Raw genomic sequence first — 22,500 nt, forward strand, 5'->3', positions numbered from 1 at the left:
ACTGGATTGTGAGAATACAAATTTGAAAACTGTTTGGAAGGTAATCCTTTGTTATGGTGATGTAGGAAAAGACGCAGTGGTATCCACAGGCCATGAGGGGGAGATGCTGCAGTTGCTTCCTCTGGAAAGCACTTTCTGTAGCATTGTGATTTTCAAAGGCCATGATGCTTTCAGGAAAGAGAGCACTCTTTGAGTGGGGGGTAACCACATGAGTCAAAAAACTCTGTGTGGTTCTGATGTGCCAAGAAAATTGCTAGCCAGTGCTCTCTGGGCTGGTTATGAGGGTGTGTGGTCACCACCACGCTCACTGGTCTTGGGGGAACATGGGCCCTAGGGAGCTAGTTCCTCGGCTAAGCACCCAGAAGTGTTTCCCTGGTGTAGGGCTCTGCTAAGACAAAAGGAGAAGGAGGCAAGAGAAGTGGATGAGAGAGTGAGGAGCTGGGCTGGCTTTTATCATGCACCTTAACTGCCCCAGGCTGCCAGAGGCATCCCTTGCAGAGGTGATTCTTTGCTGACAAGCTCATCTTGAATGCAAAACATCCCGAGCAATGCTATGAGCTATGTTTTGACTTCCTGAATTGCTGTCTTTCCATTTCCTGCTTTATGCCAGGCACATTCTCCAGTGGAGGCATCTTTTGCATGACAGGATGAGAGCCCCAAGCATTTCTGGTGCAATACACGTTGGCGTGGGCAGACGACTCACCTCACATGCTGGAAGAGTCCAGGAAGGGTCACTCAAGACACACTAAACAGATGCTTTGACAACACACACACACACACATACTCACACACTAATCTAGACCTCCAGGCATCTAGAGTGAAATGAGGAGACTCAAGACACCCAATGAGAGGCTGCCTACACCGTCCAGGGCACAGGGCATGGACCTGACAGAGTCATCTTCTGCAAATCCTGTTTGAAAGAGTTCATTGTAGCTGAGGGAAGACTGATGTGCACTCAGGGAGAGCCAGAGATGCAGCTGAGGAGAGTGACATACCCAGCTTGATGCCATTCACCCACACAAAAGCCCTTTCCCTGTTATCCATCTGTGCCTGAGTACCAGGGACATGGATATGGGGTTTAGCCGTGGGATAGAGGTGTTTGTAAGCTCTGATGGAAGAGCCTGTGGGTTCACTTCTGACCGTATGGTGAAGCAAGCCATGTGCAGGTGACCAGGTAGGCAGGCCCTGCTGTGAGCTTAGTTCGGAGATCAGAGGCAACCATTGGTCAATTGCAGGATCAGTGTCTCCAGAAAGATGATTCATTCCGTTTACTGTGGACGTCTGCTTAGGATGGGATAAGTCCCCTGTGTGAGCTCATGTCTCTCTACTAACTGTGGGCAGAGTCTGTAGAGTCTGTTGGAGTGGGTCCAAAGAAAGGCTCCAGAAATGATCCGAGGGTTGGAACACCTCTCCTGTGAAGAAAGGCTGAGAGAGGTGGGGTTGTTTAGCCTGGAGAGGAGGAGGCTCTGGGGAGACCTTCTTGTGGTTTTGCAATTTTTGAAGGTGGCTTATAAGAAAGAAGGAGAAAGACATTTTACCAGGACCTGTAGTGAAAGGACAAAGGTCAATGGCTTAAAACTGAAAGAGGGTAGATTTAGATTTAATATATAAGGAAGAAATTATTGTATGATGAGGGTGGTGACACACTAGAAGAGTTTGGCCAGAGATGTTATGGAAGCCCTGTCATTGGAAGTTAGTCTCAAGGTCAGGTTGGATGGGGCTCTGAGCAACCTGATCTAGTGAGAGATGCCACTGGCCATGGCAGGGGGTTGGACTAGATGGTCTTTCAAGGTGTCTTCCCATGTGTGCAAATGCATACATGAGCACAGCAAGAGGAACATGTATGTGAGCATGAACCTGCACACACACCGCTGAGAACTAGGGCACCCAATGCCAGCTCTCAGCCTCTTGGGATGACTCTAGGCAAGTCCTTCAGGTGCCACAGTCAAGGCAATGAATCAGGCAGCATCAGCTTTAATGAACTCAAGAGCTTGACGCTGGTTCAGTAAATTCTTTTCTCGCCAGAAAAGAGAGAGAAAGCACAGTGGAGTCGAAGCTGCCATGACCTTTCCAGATATTGAGCTTCTCCATGCCCCAGCTCTGCGGGTCAGGCACAACATAAAATCTAGAGAACATCCATATTGCTGCAACTACAAAGAATCTCCACATTACAACGGAAAAAACTCCTCCGGCCCTCAGATCATCCCAGATGTCCTAAGTGATCTCTTTAAGGACGATGTTGGGGTGTGGGACTTGGCCCAGCACTGTAAAGGGTACAGTGCCTCAGTGGTGAGCCTGGGACAAGCCCGACTCCCCACAAGCTGCAAAAACAGGCTGGAGCACCAGAAATGACATGGACTGATCCCACTAAGAAAGTCACTCAGCATCGTCAACGCATTCCTTAAAATGCTATTTACTAGCGCTAAGACTAGAAAGAGAGGATAGGAGGGATTGAAGGAGCTGGGACTGTTTAGTTTGAGGAAGACGAGGCTGAGGGGAGACCTCATCGCTCTCTACAACTACTTGAAAGGACATTGTCGAGAGGTTGCTGCTGGTCTCTTCTCACAGGTAATTAGCGATAGAACAAGAGGGAATGGCTTCAAGCTGCAACAGGGTAGGTTTAGACTGGACATTAGGAAAAAAATTCTTCACAGAAAGAGTGGTCAGACACTGGAATAGGCTGCCCAGGGAGGTGGTGGAATCACCATCCCTGAATGTGTTTAAGAGTCGTTTAGATGTGGTGTTAGGGCATATGGTGTAGGGGAGAACTTTGTAGAGTGGGGTTGATGGTTGGACTCGATGATCCCAAGGGTCTTTTCCAACCTAAATGATTCTATGATTCTATAGATAACCTTGTATCCCGTCAGAGGGTGGGAACTCAGAGCTGCTCTATATCAGCTGCTCTCAGAGAAAGAAAGAATCACAGAATGGCTGAAGTTGGAAGGGACTCCTGGAGGTCATCTTGTCCACCCTCCCTGCACAAGCAGAACCACGAAGAGCCAGTTGCCCAGGACCGTGTCCAGGTAGTTTTTGAACATCTCTAAAGAGGGAGACTTGGTAAACTCCTTGGAATACCTATGCCAGTGCCCAGTCACTCCCACAGCACAGTACAATGTGCTTCCCCCTCTCCAGGGCACAGGTCACTGGACTGATCCCATCCACAGAGGATTACCCAGTTTCGGTCAGTCGAGTATTAGAGCATTGTCTTCAAAGGAAACAGTTCTATTCATCAGTTCTACCATCAAACACCACAACCCTGCCAGCTGTTTATTGGATGCGAACAAATACAAGCAGCTTTCCCATCCCCGTTTCTTAGGGTGCAAATCAAGGGGTTGAGCAGAGGAGTAAGAATCGTGTAAAGAACAGCTGCTGTTCTGTCCAATGACCATTTGGAGGTCACTTCCCATGATGGTGGAGACACATGGGCCCTAGCAACAGACCATAGCAGTGAAATGGGAAGCACAGGTTGAGGTAGCTTCGTGCCTGTCTTCTGCACAGCAGAGTCACAGGGTGGTTCTTGCTCTGCACCTGTAGGAAGTGAGAATGAAGATGGGAGGTTCTCATCACCAATACTGAAGGTAATCACGGACTTGTTGGCACAAGTGCCAGCACAAGCCATGTCCAGGGCAGCTTGTGAATCAGCTAAGAAGTGGAGGATGTGCTTGGGCCTGCAGGAAGCCAAACGGGAGGTGAGTATTGCATGCAGAGAAGGAGGCAGGGAACTGGCCAGCCTGTTCTGTGCCTGAACTGTGCCTGCCACCAGCCAGATGCACACAGCCTTATGCACGATGGCCTCATAGTGCAGTGGGTTGCAGAGCGTCAAGCAGTGGCCGTAGGACATGAGATCGTAGAGGAAGCATTGAGCACTTCCCAGCAGATGGAAGAAGTACAGGTGGGCCATGCAGCTGTGGAAGGAGATGTGTATGTCCCCTGGCCTGAGAAGTCATCCAGCACCTTTGGAAGGAAGGCACAAGAGAAGAGAGACTGCAACTTTTGGTCTTCAGTCATTCTGAGCTACACTTCATCCGTCCTAATTCCCTCTCAGTGGAGGACATGGGTGGGGGGATTACCATCCTTGCATGTGTACTTTTTTTGCAAGGCAACTGAATTTTCATGGTGGGAAAGAGGATATGAGACTGTAGTGGCTGCCAAGAGATAGTTCCACTGGTCATAAGGGATAAGATTTACACGTGTCCTGGCTCCGGTGGGGATAGGGTTAATTCTCCCCAGGCTCCAGCAGGGACACAGGTATTCCATCCCATGTGAGCCATTCCCACAGGGAGCTGCTGGGGGAGGGGGCAGGAAGTCGAGCTTGGAGCAGGCTGGGGCATCCAGGGTCTGGTCGGTGAGCGGCGATTCTGTAATCGTGTTTGTATATTCCTCTATCCGTGTTGTTGTTTTCTTATTCCCTTTGCTGTTCTGTTAAACTGCCTTGGTCTTAACCCACATGTTTTGCCTTTTTTCTTCTTATTCTTCTCCATATTGGGGAAGCCCGAGAGAGCAGCACATGGTTCTTTGTTGCCATATGAGGCCAAACCACATCAACACGTTAAAAAGTACTCTCCCCCCGAGAAGGGCAGCCAATTTCTGAGTACAAATTCTTTGGGGGGACCAAGGAAGCAGTCAAGAGCTCTGCACCTGCCTTCAGCACTCATGGGAAGTGCACCCAGTACCCTCATCCTTGCTGATCTTCCCGTTCTCCTGCACGATCTCTATCACAGCAATTTGATCTCCTTCAGAAATAAACTGTCCCCACTTCTGTCCTGACCACCCTCAGCTCCCACATGCTTAGCTCCAGTTTCGAGCCTTGATACCTTCAGTGGCATAGACAACTTTACCCTGCTGCTGCCTCCAGGCCATGGCCCCTAAATTACGTGGTGGAGGGGAGAGGTCATCCCAAAGGCTGTTCCCTGCATGACCACTCCTGCTATTCTGCCAGCAAATCATCTTCCGGAGCCCCACACCCTTCACCCCACCACCCCACAGCAGCTCCGTCCATAGCAAGAGGAACACCCTTCCTCAAGAGCTCATGGGGCTGCTGGGTCCTCAGGATCTCCTGCCTTCTGGGCATTTGTGGGCAGAGATACCAGCAGGGCAAGGCCTGATGCTCACTGGCAGCAGAGCAGCTACAGATGTTTTCCTCAGCTCCAAGGGATGGTTCCCAAAAGAGGAGCCAATGTAGGATGTTTGAACTGCTCATTTGTCTGTGACTGGAGCAGGGTTTCCTTGTGCTCTCAACCCCTTCCACCCCTTGTGCTTTGTCAGGATGGGAAGTGTCCACAGAGGGAAGGACCACATGGAGACCAAGCTTGAATGCAACGGAACTTTAATGAGTCAAAAGAGGGAAAGAAACTCATTCCAAGTGGGGGGTGCCAGTTCATGGAGCCCCACGGGCAGCTGTGAGGGTGCGGTCCTTGGCCGTGGAGATGTTCCTGCATCATGTCTGTCTGCCTGCCCCATAAAGGATGAAGAAGACACATGGTTCCCACCAGGTGGGCCTTGAGGGAACCTTGCTGCTAAGGGGATATGAAGCAAACAAGGAAAAGGGAGAGAAAAGCAAAGTCGTTCAGCTATGCTGAAAGCAGCATTGAAAACATCAATCCTTTGCCCAGCACCATGTTCTGAGTTCCTCAGGGTGTCTCCTTGGGGTTTCCCCCAGAGTCTTTAGCAGGGGAGGCACCTTCTGCCATAGTAGCGGCTGGAAATGCCAGAGAGGTCACAGCACCCAGAGGTGATGGGCACTCCATCACAGCTGAGGATGCTGCCAACGGCAGCAGAGGTGGAGGATCCCACAACGGTGTTCTGTGGGAAGGAGCTGAGGATGGGGCCAGGCAGGGTCACCACCACGGGGGAGGGCTGGATGACAACAGAAGAGTTCTGGCACTGCCTGACACAGGGCTCATTGCAGCTGTTGGCCAGAGGTGTTGGGCCACAGGGCCGGCAGGGCTGGCACTGGTCGTAGCAGGACATGTCTCAAGGGTGGAGGTGCACCTGGGAGAGAAGCAGGGAGGAAAGAGAGCACAAGGGTGGGTGAGGAGCAGCCTGGTTACCCCACCACAAAGGAGCCAAGGCCACTTCTGGGTGGGGAGCTGGAAGCTCGGCAGGGCCCACATGGTATATATTGCACTACAAAGGGCAGCCTGGCCCAGGGAAGGCCTTTCATTGGGCATAAACCAAAAGATCCCTCTGCCACGTCCCAGTCTCTCACTAAGCAGGCACTCACCCCTCTTCCTTCTGTCAAGAGAAGAAGTCAGAAAACCCAGGAGAGGACATAGCCAATATCAGCGGAGATGTCCATCAGGGAGAGATCTCACTTTGAAAGAAGAAAAGAGGCTCCAGACTCACCTGGTTCCCAAGGAGAAGGAGGCCAGAGAAGTGGATGAGAAAGCAGGGACTTGGGCTGGCTTTTATACCTGCCCTTCATTGCCACAGGACCAGAGGCACCCTTTGCAGAGGTAACAATTTTTGGACACAGTCATCTTGAATGCAAACCATCGCAGCTAATGATATGGGCTGTGCTTTGGTTTCCAACACTGCTGCCTTTTCATTTCCAGAGCTGTGCCATGCCCATTCCCAAATGAAAGCTTCTTGTTACTGCTAGAATGAAAGGCCCCAGGATTTCCAGGGCAGGAATGCAGCAGTGCAAGGCAGAAGAGTCAGCTCAAGTGCTGGAGTGGTCCAGGGCAGGAAAGACACCTCAGCTTGGGTCACTCCGGTGGGGCTGTTTGAAGTGTTTTCCTCAGGAAGACAATTCAGCCATCCTCAGCTCGACGCCCATGGGCTCCCATGCATGAGGACGCTTTCCCTCCCTCCTCTACTCCCTCCAGTGGTCACTTGTTGTTGCCTCCCCAGGTATGTGCGTTGTGTTGCTAGGTTTTGAACCTGTCCTGACTACCACTGACCTCAGGAAAAAATTCTGGCTGCTTTGGAATGGTGCCCACTCCCTGGAGTCTGTGAGTACACAAACAATGGCATGGGCATGCCTGGGGCCTTGTGCTTCCGCACAGAGTTCTAACTCTGTAACAACCCCATCTGTCCTTGGCAGACTCCACGCTTGCTTGTGTCCCTACTTGTCTTCTTGTCTTATGTGCACTTATGTGCAGCCGTGTTTGTGTGGATGAATGTGGGAGCACAAATTTGTGGATGACTTGATGCTGTTGTGCATTAATGTGTGAGTGTGTGTGTCCTCGTGTGTCCCTCATTACAAGGGAATGTGCTGCTTATGGTGGGGACAGTCAGAATAATGTCGAAGTGCAGCAGGTTCCCAGGGTCAGAAGGAGCCCGACCTCAGCGGAGTGGTGATGGCACCAGCCTGCTGGAGATGCGTCCAGGGAAGAGGCACTGAAATGCAGCCCCTGCCTCCTGACGCCTCCTTCTCCTGCCCCTGCAGAGCTCACACTCTGCTGCTGCCCATTTCAGGCCACGACAAGGATTGTTCCACTCCAATTTGGATCCTTAGTTGAATTCAGTGTAATGATATTGGGAGTGCCTCAGCATGGCTGGCAGTCCCCACTCCCTGCCTCTCCAGGCCAGAACACAGCTGCTCTCCCCAGTGCTAGAGAGTTCAAAGGATGGGGACTGCATTCTGGGCAAAGTGAAAGGCTGAGGAATCCTGCCCACCATGTGCTGGCCATCCCTGAGTGGATCTTCTTCCAAAGCAGTGTCAGTGCTTTCTGGGATGCACTTGTGCTCTTCACAGGCCTGGTGCTGTGCCAGGCAGGGGCCAAGACCTTTTCCCAAACAGGTCCTGAATGAACGGAACACAGAGTCTGATATCACTGCACTGTGAGTGGAAGAACAGACTCTGTGGATTTCACAGGAGGAGCCAAAGAACTGATGACAGCTTTGATGTTCATGCTCAGAATGTTCATGTCCTATATTGGAATCTCAGTGTGAGCACCCAGCAACTGTCCCTGGGAGGGAAGGACATTGGATCCAAGGCCACAGTCCCCCAAAGCCCACTGCTGTCCTGCAGGGGTTTCCAGAGACACCCTCATTCAAACAAGGGCTATGCACAGTACAGAAAGTTCCTGAGCCCATATCCCTGTCTGAATGTTTGTCTGCCTGGACTCACATCCAGCTTGGAGATAAGGCAGCTGAGGGCTCCTCCACTTCCCTGTAGTGACCCCATAGAGATGAGTGCCAGGGAACTCCTCCAGGGGAGCTCAGCCAGGGCTGGTTTCCCTCTCCATGGAGGTGCTTCCCAGCTGAGGAGCTGATGGCCAAGCTCATTGCTTTCTCAGGAGGTAACAGTCACTGTGGAGAAGGGAAAGGCAGGACATGAATGTACATAGAGTTTAGCAAGACCTTTGACAGCCTCTCTCCTACTTCCTTCAGAGCCAAATTGGGGATAAATGGGTTGGAGCATGATAAGGTGAGAGGAAAATTGGCTGGAGTGTTATGCAGAAAGAATTGTGAGCAGTGGTGCAAAGCCCAGCTGGCAGTCAGGTACTAGTGGGGTCTCTCAGGGATCAGCAGTAGGACCAACACTGTTTCTTGATTTCTTGAGCAACATGAGAGGTGGGAAGGAGAGCACTCCCAGCAAGGCTTTGGCAAACACTGACTCAGGGGGAACAGTTGCTACACTGAGCTGTGTAGAGGTAAAGTGTTCTGAACGGGTCGAGGAACCACATATTCAGAGGAGAAGGAGTAGACGGGCCTTGCCTCTGGAAGTGCTCAATGACAGGAGTAGAGGCAATGGACATCAGCTGAAACAGGGGAATTCTCGTGAAGCAGTAGGCTAAAAGAAATAGTGAATCAAGGAAGGGGTTTCCCAGGGAGGCTGTGCAATCTCCATCCTGGGAGGTGTTCAAGGCTGGGCTGAATGTGACCTTGAGCAACCGGATTTGTTCTAAGCAGGGGTTGTTACAGATGACCTCTGGAGATCCCTTCTCACCTACATTCTGACACTGTGATTCCCCACCACCCCTGTCCTCCGTGATCCCTGCCCGCCCATGGGCACATTTGTCCTCACACTCCCTCTGCCCCAACACAACTCCTAGGCATTGTGCTGGGGCTGCAAAGCAGCAGCTGAAAAGAGGCTCTCAGCTGCCTCACTCCCAGCTGCAGGAAACGAGTGGCTGCTGGTTCCAGTCCATGGGCTCGGAGAGAACCCTGGGAAGCTGGTCCATGCGCTGGTCCAAGGCCCCGCTGCTGTGCCAGGCTGCAGCTGGCGCTGTGCAGGCTTCTTCTTGCTGGAGGACGGGGAGAGTCCATTTCCCAGCTGGGAAAAGCAGCAAACCCTGAGCGGTCTGAGCAGGAGCGAGCCCCCGGGCGGTGCCGGCGCAGAGCTGAGCCCCAGGACGGAGCTGGCGGCAGATGGCAGGAGCGGAGAGGAGGCGGTGGAGAGGAGGCGGCCTTGTGGGGCTGGCCGCACTGCTGCTGGGTGCATGGGGTGGCAGGGCCGGATGGGGCCGGGGCTGTGCCCAGTGGGTGCCCCAGGGAGCCCAGCGTCAACTCTTCCCTCTCCTTCTTCAGCCTCTCTTTACCACTCCTGACTCTCTGCCATCTTTTGTGCCCCTTTCCAACCCCCCGAGTCCCCTCTTCCTGTTCTTCCTCTTTCTTCCCCACCTCTGTCGGTACTAGCCTCCTTGCATGTACACCTGATTTTTCATGCACCCTCTCCTTCCCTTGTGCATTCTGCAGTTCTTATTGCCCTCAATATAGACCTCTCTCCTTCACTGTAACAAGCCCTCTCCCAGTCTGCTCTTTATTCACTCACACACTCATATTCTGACTCATGTCTCCATGCATCTACCATCTCCGAAGCCTCTTCCTACTCCTCGAGACCCCTCTCTCATCTTTCTCTCTGCTTCCTTCATATCCATAACCACAAATTGTCTTTTCTGCACCGTGCCATTATTCCATATATCCTCTGATCCCCCTGCGCTTTCTGCATTTATTCTTCTTCTCAATTAAGCCCTTCATCATTCACTGTAACACTTCCAACTTTCCTGTCTCCCCTTCTTCTCTCCACCCATGCATCCATCCACCCATGCATCCATGCATCCATCCCTCCACCTAGTTTTCATTCTAACTCTGTATGCATCCATTAAAAAGTCCCTTGCAGACTTGTCCCCTTGCTCCACAAACTCACACCAGCATCACTCTCGATAGCCACATGGTCCCCATTTGTTACAGTCCAGCTCTATCCACATGCCACTCTTTCTGACGATTTTTCTGGCAAAACAGCCATCAGAGATGGTTGCTCTTAGGTGATCTTTGGCCTTTTCTTATACTTTCTCAGCAGTGGCTGTGGGCAGAGCCCAGGTGGAGCAGGAGCCGTCGGCAGAGACCACCGAGAGCACCGGCATCAGCATCAACTGCTCGTATCCCAACATAAAGCTTTCCTACTACATCTACTGGTACCGCCAGCTCCCGGGACGAGGCCCCGCGCTGCTCCTGAGCACTCTCAAAGACTCCAAAGAGCTGCGGGACCCGCCGGGGCGGCTGTGGGTGTCGGCACACCGCCGCTCCAGCGCCCTGTGGCTCACCCGGCCCCGGCGCGGGGACGCGGTGGTGTATTACTGTGCCGTGGGTCTCCCACGGGGAGAGGAGCCGGGGCTGCGGCCGGGCAGGAACCGGCGCGGGCGGGGCCGGGCGTGTGTGTCGGGGCCGAGGGGACAGCCCCGGGCGGGCCCGCCAGGGGGCGCTGCCGCTCCGGCCGCCGGGGCCGCCTCGCCCCAAACGGCCCCAGCCAGCCCCTGGCCCCGGGCCGCTTCCCCCGCCCGACCAGCCCCGGCAGCGGCAACCCCGCACTCCCAGTGGGACGCACAGAGAAATCCCCCGCCACACTGCCGCCACCGCCGGGGCAGGAATGGCGCCCGGAGCGCTGGCCGTGTCCGGCGGGGCCCGCCAAGGAGAGATGGCAGCCGCCGGCCCCGCTGGCGCCCGGCCGGGAGCAGCGCCTTTCTGCTCCGCACAGGGCGGCGGGCGGCAGAGATCCTCCTGCCAACGGGCAGCTGCCCAGCCCTCTCTCCTGCCGCACGGACCGCCCAGTGCTGACATGGAACATACAGGGCCTATTCTGGGCCTTTTGACTTTCCCCACGAGGATGCCGAGGGAACCCTGAGCAGCTGCTTTTGTCTGCTCTGCAACCACGGGGACTCCAGGGCACAGTTGCCAATGCCAAACCTGCCTTAGAAAAGGAGAACCAGAAAGGGTTTCTCATTTCATTGCTCTGTGAAAGCTCAGATATACAATGGAAAACTGAGTCCTCCAGCCCCACATTTTCGCAGAGCTTTCAAAATGTTCCTGCTGACATTACAAAGTCGTTGCATGGGGTCAGGAGTTGAAGCTCGCCAGCAGCAGGAGAAGGGCATGTCGAGGTCAGAGGCACCTTCAAGCGCGCCCCACAGGGGCTCAGTGGTGAGACCAGGAGCTTGTTTGACAGGATTCAGCACCTTTGGAGTTGAGGCCCAGGAGGCAGGGTAAACCGCTTGGCCTGGACACACTGAGCGCAGTCTCAAGGCATGCCAGGTTCCTCCTTGAGGAGTGAGTCAGAAAGGGATTTGCTGAGTTGCCCTCAGGGGCTGGAGATCTGAGGGGAGTGAGAGCTGGCAGGAGGCCTCTGGCAAGAGACTGTGGGCTCCAGCCAGTCCCCGGGGAACCCTGTGTGTCCCAAATAGCTGACAGAGGTAGTCAAACCCCATGGGCAGAGGCTTCCAAGGCACAGAGTGAAGGATCAGCCCTGCTCCTTATTTTCTTTCGACTTGATGGCTTTATTTCCAGGGAACTCCTGGCAGGTGACAAACAAGGCAGAGCAACAGGTATGGCCAGGCCAGCACTCACATTAGACACATGCTCACACACTTTAGCCCCTCTCATCGCTTTCTCCATCTGTCTTCCCACGCTTGCTCCTGTCCAAATGGCCTTGATCCCTCTCTTTCCCCATCTCTGCTGCTTCTCCTAAACATCCCATGTCACACACAATCCCCAAATACTTTTTGACCCTATCCCATAAGGCGTTTGATCCCCTTGTAGGCAGAAACATCCCTGAGTTTTTGTGATGATCCTCTCTTCTCACACTTCTGGAGGGTGCCATCCCTAGAGAAAGTGGCTGATTGTGATACTTGAATGAAGAAGGATTTGATGTCTGTGAAGCAGAGGGCTGTGCTGGATGTCCTCCAGCCAAGAGAGGTGGTGTGTCTTACTGTGGGTGGGATGTTTACAGCAGGTGCTCTTCCTAGAGACATTTCTCTTGAAAGGTCTCATCCATGGCCTTGGGAGAAAGGAGAGAAAACCCTGTAGGGACAGGGAGTCAGACACCTGGATCTAGGTGCTATTGGCCATTCCTCGTTCTGCCTCCTTTCAGACACTACCGAGGCACAAGGACCACATCATGAGTGCAAAAGTTCCTCTCTCAAACCCCATGACAGGTGAGTGCAGACCCTTTTCCCTGGCTGGGCAGTGGATGCCAGGAGAAGTTCACTGCTCCCATGCTGGGGGCTGGTTGTGCTGGTTGTGATCTCCAGGAAGAGCAAAAAGCAGGAAAACAGCCTGCAGCCTCCTAGTCTCTGACAACAGACTGCTTGCTCTCTTCCTTCAGGCTTCCACAGGAGTTTTCCGGTCCTCAGGTCCCTTTGGCAGTGTGACCTGGAGCTGAGAGGCAGCGCTTCTACACCAAGCTATGTCTGCCTGAGGGGATGCTCAAGCACCTTCTGACATGGAACACTGTGAGAAGCCTGGCTGTGGCCTGACTTCCCAAAGACGAGCCTTCCCGTGCTGAACAACCTCCCCTTGGCACTTGTAAAATTAGGGTCACAGTTTGGTTTCGTTCCTTGGGCTGAGCACTTTAACAACTTCAATTAGTCTCTCTGCAGAGCCTCCTCGTGGCAGAGATGTGGAGTCCCAAGCCAGACAGTCCCAAACTCCTGTCTGCAGCAGCAGAGAAAGGGTTTTGCTCCACCCCCTGTGCTGAGGGTTGGTGGGTGCTTTGGGCTGGCAGAGGGAGGAGAAGTGGTGAACTCTCAAGCTTCAACTCCCGCTTCCTGTGACATGCTTTGACACGGGGTGCATGGGAGAGTGTGACATGGTCCTGATTTTCCTGGCAGCTCTGGTGGGACTGGCATATTTTGGTGAGACACAAGGTTCAGGCTGGGGAGGAGCAGGGCAAGAGGTTGTTGTGCCAGTGGTGGGAGAAGAAATTTGAGTTTGACTCTGCAGGAAACTGGGATTCATTCCACAGGGAGAGCAGGGAGTACAGGTGGGAATGGAAAATCATCTGGGAGATGTCAGCTGTAATGGGTATGGAAGGAGGACGAAGACTCTGCACATGCCTTTCAGTGCTCGCAAGAACCTTTCTATGGGTTATTTTTGCACGGGTGTTTAGAGAAAGAGAGAGCTGCTTGGGTAGAGTCCTACACTGGAAATGGAAACTTCTCTCCCAGGTGTATTTGACCAAATGCTGCCAGCCTGTGTAGGGATGGTTGAAATTCTAGGGGAAGGCTGGGTCAATGCAAGGAATGTTGGAATTCCTTTACACGTCATGCACAGAAGGACTCTGTGCTCCAATTCCCTCCAGAAAGGACCATCCAGGCAGGATACGACACAACACTGCACTGCAATTTCTCCACCAACTATTCCGGTGCCTTCACCTACTGGTACCAGCAGCTCCCAAAGCAGTCCCCTCAGATGCTGTTGTGGGTGAGCAAATACAAAGCTCATGTGGATTCAGGGAGGTTCTCCTCCATGCTGTCTGCAGAGGACTCCCAGGTGCTTCTGCATATGCGCGATGCCGAGCTCCAGGACAACGCTCTCTACCTCTGCGCACTGAACCCACATCTGTGCCCTCAGTGTGCAGCACTGCACAAGAAGGGGAGGGTGTACCCTGGGGAGTGATTCCCTCCCCACCACTGCTTGCATGGAGCTCTAAGCTCATCTTGCCCAGGAACCACACCCGGGTGCTGTGGTGAGGCTGGGTCTCTGTCTGCACAGTCTATGCATCAGGGAGAGGATCTGAGAATTGGTTAGGTTGAAAAGCATCTTTTGAGATCATGCAGTCCCTGTTAAAGCTGGGCCAGCCAGAGCAGGTTTCCCAGGACTACGTTCATTTTGGTTTTTCTGCTGGTGGGCACTCACTCTTCTCCCATCAGTGGGCATTACTGAGAAGAGTCTCTTCTTCATTCCCTCCCATCAGCTATTTACACACATTGCCAAGATCTCCCACAAGCCTTCTCTTCCCCAGGCTGAACACTGCCAGCCCTCTCAGCCCATCCTCAGAGGAAACATGCTCCAGTCCATCCACTATTTTGCTGTGCTCACTCCAGTATCTTTCTTGTACTGGGGAGCCCAGAACTGGACCCAGCACTCCACAAGTGGCCTCACCAGCACTGAGTGGAGAGGAAGGGTCAGGTACCTTGTCCTGCTGGTGATTCTCTTCCTGCTGCAGCCCAGGATGCTGTTGGCCTGCCTTGCCACGAGGGTGCATTGCCACAGCAGGCTCAGGGACACCCCTGAGCCACTGAGACTGAGTGGGACACAGCAGTGAGTGTTCAGGAGAAGCATCCCAGAGGCTTCTTCAGCTATAACTTTTCCTGAGCGTCCCTCAATGACCACTGTGTGAGAAGGGGGCTCTTGGTAGGAGACATGACTGCTCATGTCGCTTTACTTCCCAGGTACAGAAGCCCAAAGTGGGAAAATGACTTCCTGGCCCTATGTCTGGGGATCAGGCAAAGCTTAGACATGTGAGCAGGACCCATCAACCAGGCATTGGACAAGATTCCCTGTTCAACCACTTGAGCTGTCCGCCTGCTTTTCATGTCTCCCCTCCAGCCCTGAGCACTCACTAGTACTTGGCTGGGGCGATGCCTGTGTCCCTGAGTCCCTCTGGGTTCTCTGCCCAACAGAAAACCACTGGTGGCTGCATTTCCAGGATGTGCATTTCTGGGCTCTAGTTTGTCCCTCTGTGCACAAGGCTCTTGCCATACTAAGTCCCTCAGCCTTTCTTTATGAGAGAGGTGTTCCAGTCCCCTAATCATCTTGGTAGCCCTTTGCTGTACCCTCTCCAGCAGTTCCCTGTCCTTCTTGAACCAGGGAGCCCAGAAATGGACACAGCACTCCAGATGCAGCCTCACCAGGGCAGAGTAGAGAGGAAGGATGACCTCCACTCGATCTGCTGGTCACGCTCTTCTTGATGCACCCCAGGATGCCATCAGCCTTTTTGTCCACCGGGGCGCATTGCTGGCTCATGTCTGAGGCCAGGTTGTCCACCAGGATTCCCAGGTCCTTTTCCACTGAGCCACTCTCCAGCAGGTCAGCCCGCAACCTGTACTGATGCATGGGGTTATTCCTCCCCACGTGCAGCACCCTACGCTTGCCCTTATTGAATTTCATAAGGTTTCTCTCCACCCAGCTCTCACGCCTTTCCAGGTCTCACTGTATGGCAGCACAGGCTTCTGGTGTGTCAGCCACTCCTCCCAGTTTTGTATCATCAGCAAACTTGCTGAGGGTGCACTCTATCCCTTCATCCAGGTCATTGATGAATATATTCACTAGGACTGGGCCCAGTACTGACCCCTGGGGAACACCACTTGTTACTGACCTCCAACTAAACTCTGTGCCTCTAATCACGACCCTCTGAGCTCTATCTTTCAACCAGTTTTCAATGCTTAGGGGAAGGGTCACAGGTGAGGGGGAAAGAGGGGACTGGGGATGAGCAAGGGGAGCCAATAGAGAGGAGGAAGGAAAAAGGGAGGTACTTGCAAGTAGGCAGCGGCTGGTCAGTGCGCTTGTTGGGATGAGCCCTGTGCCCGATCACCACAGTCCCCTCTACCTTCTTCATAAATCCTTTCTTAATCTTCCTTCTGTCTACCTTCACTCCCTTTCCCATATGTGAGTGCTGCAAGGTCTGAGTGCCAGTAAATGGAGCGACTGATGTGCAAGAGAGATCTGGGTGCCAGTAACTGGGCAAACAACCAATGGCCATGGGGACTGTAGGCCTGGGTGCCAGTAACTGGATGGACCAGGGTGTGCTGCAAGGTCTCAGTGCCAGCAACTGGAGAAGCGGCCTCTGGTCACAGACCCTGTCGATCTCTGTGCCGGGGCTGGAGGGACTGGGGTGTAAGCAAGGTCTGGGTGCCAGCAACTGGAGAAGGAAGAACGTGTCCCAGGGCTCATATCTCTTGCTGTCAGCAACTGGAGGCACCACACTGCACATGTGTGTGTGAGAGGTCAAAGGACCAACGACTGCAGGGACTTCAGTGTGTTTTCTCCTGGGTGAATTGAACCTGACATGCATGGGTGATTATGTGGACTCTACCAGCATATTTCAAGCTGGCCCATCCAGAGAGTGGGAGAAAAAGCTGTATCTAAAGTCTGAGACAGAGATGGGTAAGTGAGCTCAAGGCTAGTGCATGGCTATTAGAGAGCCTCATGTGGTGGCAATATCTGAGGGATCTGCAATTGTGAGGGTGGTTGTGAGAGGAGCGGGTGATTGCATGTATCTGTCAGAGAAAAACAGCCTAGTCTAGCCAGAGACCCCAGTGCTGGGTAAGAGGGCCCAGGCTGCAGGCAGGGCTATTGGATGGGCTGAGGGCCTGTGTTGGTATTTGAGACACGCACAAATGTGGGTGTGCTTGTGACTCCCGAGGGTGAGGGGGTGTGTGTTAGAACTAGGGAAGTACATGTCACGGCCGTAATGGAGTCAGTCAAACAAAGGGACACTTTAATGATGAAGAGACCGGAGCATCTCTGGTAGGCTGAGAGAACTGGGCCCGTTCAGCCCCAAGAAGAGAAGGCTCAGGGGAGATCTCATCAAGGCATACAAATAGCTGAAAGGCAGCTGTGAAGAAAGTGGAGCCAGGCTCTTCTCCCTGGTGTCCAGTGACAGGCATTTGGCACAAACTGAAACAACGGAGGCTCCGTCTGAACCCCAGGAAACCCTTTTTCACTGTGAGGGAGCCCTGGCACAGGGTGGCCAGAGAGGTTGTGGTGTCTCCGTCCTTGGAGGAATACAAAATCCATCTGGACATGGTCCTTTGCACCCAGGTCTAGGTCACGCTTCCTGAGGTGGTGTGTGGACCCACTGACCTCCAGACATCCCTTCCAAACTTACTAATTCTGTGTTTCTTTAACAGAAGACATGAGGAGGGTCTGAGAGGACTGGCCTTCTTCAGCCTTCAAAAGAGAAACTAAAGTTGAGAGCTTTTTCTAACACTTGATTGGAGCATGAAGAGCCAGATGGAGCCAAACTCCTTCTTGAGCACAGTGAAACAGAGAAAGGCAATGGCCATGGTCTGGAACAGGGGAAATTCCTACTAGAAATTTGGAGTTCTGGTTGTTTTTTGTTTTTTTTTGTTTGTTTGTTTTTGGTTGTTTTTTTTTAATGCATGCATGTTGATCCCATTAAGAATGGGACTCTGCCTCCACAGAGTCTTGACTAAAATACCACCAGTTGGAGATAAGAAGGTAAAGGGGCATAGCACAGGTGATGTTATGTCCCTTCAGGTGCTGGGAGCCCCAGCTCTGGGGCATGAAGTAGAGCTCGAGTCGGGTCTTAACACATAGTGCAAATCCTGCCCATGCTGAGATTCATCTTAGGCATTGTCATCTCTGGAGTTTTCATGGCATTTCCTTAGCAATAAACCGCTCCCAATTTCTACTGTTCAGCAAAAGGGCGTTTATATGAAAGCACAGTGCTTCACTCCTAGATCAAGACAAGGACGTGTTTGTGGCAGCGTTGCCAAGTTTGCCAAGCGATGTATACAGCTCAGCACAGCACAGGTCTGGGCCTACTCAGGTCAGGTTAACTTAACGACAATGAGCGGTTGGTTCTCTCTGTCATGAGTGGTGCATGGGATCACTCTGGAGTTCCTGTGGCAAGGGGGTGGGAGTAGGGGTCCCCACCTGCAGTACCCCCACCCCTTCACATGCCCTTTCAGCTGTGGGTGCAGGGCTGCCCTATCCATAGCCCTCGCAGTGCAGCACTCCAATGGGTGCCCCATGTTCTCCCTGGGAGTGGGTGTCACCACTCATCCCTCATCCTGCTCTCCGGTGAACTTATACCATTTTCCTAGGGTAAATCGTCCTTATCATCTCTGGGTTTGTTGCATCTACACAGCAGTTCTGGAGCCAGGTTCTTCTCTCACACTCTGGGTTATCCCACCAGAATAGGACAGAGCCAGAAGCCCTGGGCTGCTGCACAGCAGCTTTCATCTTGTGTTTGGGGGAATCTGGGGGAGAGTTGTTTTTCCCAGGTAGCTGAGGAAATAATGGGAAGAAGTGAGAGAAATGGAAGAGACTTCTGTTCCCAAAGGAAATAACAGTGTCCCCAAAGAGCTCAGGCCCCCAGGCAAAGTTCTGAAACTTCACTGTGGAAGAAACCCCTGACGTCCAATATAAGCCAGCACTGGTGTTCAGAAGAGCAGGGGATTCTCGCTGGGGAGGAGGGGACTCCACTGTGAGCTCACTGGGAACAGCCTCTTCCCACCACTGGGACACGCAGAGCCCACAGGGGCTCTTCATGGGGAAATGCTGAGAATGCCACTGGCTGAGGGAGCCACAGGTGTTGCTGCTGGAGGAGGGAGAAACTCAGAAGCAGCATCTGAGGCACAGGAGGAACAGATCTCTGCTCTTCCCCGCTTCTTCCTTTGCTCCCCCAACAAAGTTGTTTCCGGCAGCTCTGTTATCTCGGGGCTGGGAGGGGGTTTTCTGACTCTCTCTCACTCCACAAAGAGGTGGGTTGATGTCAACGTGCAGCTTGGATCTCTCATCCTCACGGCCTTCCTGGGGCAACTGCTGGGTAAGTCCTGGCTTACTATAAATGCATCCTTCTTCTCCCAAGGAAACCCTTGCCAGCCTGATCAGGATCATGCAGAGAACTACTCTTGAATTACAGGAAAACACTGTGAAATACCAGCTCACATTTGTGGTTTTGCACCATTTTTCTCAAGACGCTCTTACTGTTTGAAAGGAGAGAGAAGAGATACCTCAGACCTCTTCTGCTGCTCTTCTCTCACCTTCAATGCCTTTCTCTCTGCCTCTCTCTTCTGATCCACCTGCTCTCACCATAGGAGATCTCATCTCTCTCTGCACTCTCACATTTTTTCTTTCCAATGCAAATCAGCAGAACTTGTATGCTCTCATCCCACTGACATTAACTGGGTGTCCCATTCTGCCTCCTGGATGGCTTATGTCTGCCATGGCTTCCAGTTTTCCCCTGGTTGTTGACTCAGTCGGGGATCCCTCTTTCTACCATTCAGCTCACCATTGTATATACTCAGGGAGCTAGGAGCCCTCAGGGATGAGAGGGATGGGGAAGCAGGATGAATCTTTTTGACAGAGCCCTATGGATGCCTCAACATGATAGAAGGGTGCTGGTCCCAGCATGCAAACACTAGGCATGAAAGGCTGTTCCCTGGTTCTCTGGGTAGTAGGAGCAGGAGCAGGGAGGAGGAGCAGGAGGAGCAAGGAGGAGCAGGGACTCAGCACAGCTCTTCTCAAGATCCACACTGAGCTCAGAGCTCCACATTGCTACTCAAACTCCTCTCCACCTGACTGTCCCCAGGCCTCAGGATTTTCCTCTAAGGCAGATGACAGGGAGCCTTCTATGCTTGCTTTTCACATGTGCTGGTGGTTTTCTTCCCCTGCTGAGCTGCTGACCTTCGCTTTCTTCCAGGCACCATGGGCCAGGTCACTGTCACCCAGCAAGAAGGACAAGTCACAGTGAAGCAGGGAGACACCTTCCAGACAACCTGCACATACCAGACTTCCAGCTTTTATGCCTTGCTTTGGTACCAGCAGAGGAAAGGCCAAGGTCCCCAGCTGGTCTCCTATCAGGTAGCAGCTGGCCGCAAGCCCAGTGGCCGTCTCACCACCGTGCTGAACACCATGGAGAAATACAGCCTCCTCCAGCTGGAGGAAGTCAGGCTCTCTGACAGTGCCTTGTACCTCTGTGCAGTGCGTGACACCCCGGTGCAGGGAGCTTCCTTGGCTGTGCAAGAACCCAGGGGAAGGAGGGGATGTGTCTGTGCAAGGATGAGGGTGGGGGAAGGGGCTGTCAGGTGTGCCCTGGCAGTGCTGCTTCCTCTGTACACCCAGGGATCTGCAGGACAAGATCCTGTGATGGAATGTTTTCTGTCCATTCCACACATTGATTTACGCAACCATGGTCTTAAATAGTCCCATACCACACTAAATGAAGGCACAGTCTTCCTATAGCCAATGCATTGGAAGTCTGGTAAAACACAAGCAGCACGCACATGAGCCATTGCATGTACATATTAGCGATTTATTCGTCTTCACCACTCCTAATACCCACAGGCACATACATCCTCCCCAACAGCGACTGAGTTTGTCTTGTCTCAAGATGGTGACACCTTAAAACTGGTTCCATTGTGTTATTTCCCTCTGGAACATTGGCCATGGCAGTTGATGTAAAGAGATGCTGTACCTTTTCTTCACGTAGGCAGATCTCAGCATGGGGCCTCCATGCATCCTCATTCCCCTGTTCTCGCTGGGGACATTAAACATTCTAGTGGGAGCTGCTCAGTTCCTCCTGCTCATCTGCTGTGACGAACTGGCACTTTTGGTAGCAAGTGTCCTGGATCTGCTCAGTCACAAATGATCAAATTGTGTCTGAGCACTGCTCTCTTCCCCTAGAGGGTCCTTCTGTCCTTTAATCCCTGGGTACTGTGGTGGGGGAAACAAAGGAAACATCTCAAGGGAAACATCCCCATGAACAGCAGCTGCTGCTGCAGAGGCTCCCCACACAGGGACAGGCGTTGCCCCTCACTCCACTGTGTTGGGGAGGATACTCATCACAGCCTCACAGACTCTCTGGGAATTTAGCAGCACCCACAGTAGAAGAATATGGAACTAAGGAGCTCTTAATACAATTTGGACATACACAAGTTCATGGAATCATCGGAGTGTGGCAACCTGGGACAAGTCAGACTCCCCACAGGTTGCAAACACTGAGGCTGGGCCACCAGAAATGACACTGACTGATCACAGTAAGAAAGGCACTCAGCCTCTTCACAGCATTCCTTAAAATGCTATTTGTTAGCATTAAGACTAGAAAGAAAGAGAAGACCAGTATGGATAACCTGACAGCCCTTCAGATGATGGAACCCAGAACGGCGCTACATCATTTGCCATCACAGAATGAGAGAATCACAGAATGGCTGAGGTTGGAAGGGAGCCCTGCAGGTCATCTGGTCCAACCTCCCTGCTCAAGCAAGGGCACCTAGAGCCATTTGCCCAGGATGGTGTCTAGGTGGCTTTTGAATATCTCTAAGGAAAGAGCCTTGGCAACTTCCCCGGGCCAGCCAGGCCAGTGCTCTGTCACTCCCACAGCACAGGACAATGTGTTGTCCCCTTGACAGGGCACAGGACACTGTGCATATCTCATCCACAGAAGGTTTACACAGCTTTGGTCAGTCATGATTTCAGATCATTTTCATCAAAGGAAACAGATCTTGTCATCGTTTCTACTGTCAACAACTACGACCCTGCCAGAAGTGTATTGTACACGAACAAGTATCAGCAGCTTCACGTCCTTATTTCTTGGGGTGTAAATCAAGGAGTTCAGCAAGGGAGTAAGAAAGGTGTAAAGAACAGATGCTGTTCTGTCAGTAGATGGTTTAAATCACCATTAAAAAGAAAAGAAAGAAAAGAACTTTTGGCTACAGTGCCCTTAATTGGAGCTGTAAAACCCACATGGATCCTGTGCCCTTTTCCTGCCTTTCCAGGATCATTTTTGTAGAGCTGGCCATCCTAAGGGCCGTTCCCTGTATTAGCACTCTAGACATTCTGCAAAACAAATCATGTTCCGGAGCATCACACCCATCACCGCACAACCCCAGAGCAGTTCTGGCCATAGCAAGAGGGACACCCTTCCTCAAGAGCTCATGGGGATGCTGACACCTCAGGGTCTCCTGCCTTCCATGGCATTTGTGGGGAGACACAGATCAAAGCAAGGTCTGATGCTCGCTGGAAGTAGAGCAACTCAGAATATCTTCCTTAGCTCCAAGGAATGGTGCTCAAGAGAGGAGCCACTGCAGGCTGTCCCAACCTCCCACTCCTCTGAGAATGGAGACGGGTCTCCTTGTGCCCTCACCCCCTTCCACCCCAGAGCAACACCTTTCTCCTTTGGCAGCCTGGGCAGTGTCCACAGAGGAAAGGGAAAGGACTACATGGAGGCCAGGCTTGAATGCAATGGAGCTTTAATGAGTCCAAAGATGGAAAGGAAGTCATTCCAAATGAAGGATAGGAGTGTAGGGGGCCCTGGAGGCAGTCAAGAGTCTGCTGTGCTTGACCATGTAGAAGTCTTCGCATGATGTCTGTCTGCCTGCCCCATAGAAGGAGAGGAGAAAGATGATCCCCACCAGGCACGTCTTGGTGGGACCTTGCTGCCAAGGGGAATTGAACGAAGCAAGGAAAATGAAAGAAGGACAAAGCCGTTCAGCTACACTGCAAACACATCCCAAATCCTGATCCTTTGCCCAGCATGATGTTCTGAGTTCCTCAGGGAATCTCCCTGGGTCTTTCCCAGCATCTTTA

At 52.6% G+C, this 22,500-nt stretch overlaps 1 protein-coding gene and 3 gene segments (V, D, J or C); 3 read left to right on the forward strand and 1 right to left on the reverse strand.

Annotated features, from left to right (window-relative positions):
* Window positions 1–5,664: 5,664 nt before the first annotated feature.
* LOC134524450 (feather keratin Cos2-3-like) lies at window positions 5,665–5,970 on the reverse strand. Its single transcript, XM_063354496.1, has one exon. It carries the CDS (start codon window positions 5,968–5,970, stop codon window positions 5,665–5,667), a length of 306 nt encoding a protein of 101 aa, XP_063210566.1.
* Window positions 5,971–9,318: 3,348 nt separating this feature from the next.
* Window positions 9,319–12,663, forward strand: LOC134524695 (T cell receptor alpha variable 4-like). The segment is given in 4 exon segments: window positions 9,319–9,385; window positions 10,250–10,533; window positions 12,314–12,377; window positions 12,548–12,663. Coding segments are annotated over 4 exon segments (531 nt in total).
* Window positions 12,664–13,030: 367 nt separating this feature from the next.
* LOC134524696 (T cell receptor alpha variable 12-1-like) lies at window positions 13,031–13,839 on the forward strand. The segment is given in 2 exon segments: window positions 13,031–13,076; window positions 13,484–13,839. Coding segments are annotated over 2 exon segments (402 nt in total).
* A 3,510-nt stretch (window positions 13,840–17,349) lies between these two features.
* Window positions 17,350–19,899, forward strand: LOC134524697 (T cell receptor alpha variable 1-1-like; the record flags this gene model as incomplete). The annotated part of the segment is given in 3 exon segments: window positions 17,350–17,406; window positions 18,673–18,739; window positions 19,616–19,899. Coding segments are annotated over 3 exon segments (408 nt in total), but the record flags the coding sequence as incomplete, so codon positions are not given.
* Window positions 19,900–22,500: the final 2,601 nt, after the last annotated feature.

The sequence above is a fragment of the Chroicocephalus ridibundus genome, chromosome 17 (genome assembly GCF_963924245.1).
Source record: "Chroicocephalus ridibundus chromosome 17, bChrRid1.1, whole genome shotgun sequence".
NCBI classification, from domain to species: domain Eukaryota; kingdom Metazoa; phylum Chordata; class Aves; order Charadriiformes; family Laridae; genus Chroicocephalus; species Chroicocephalus ridibundus.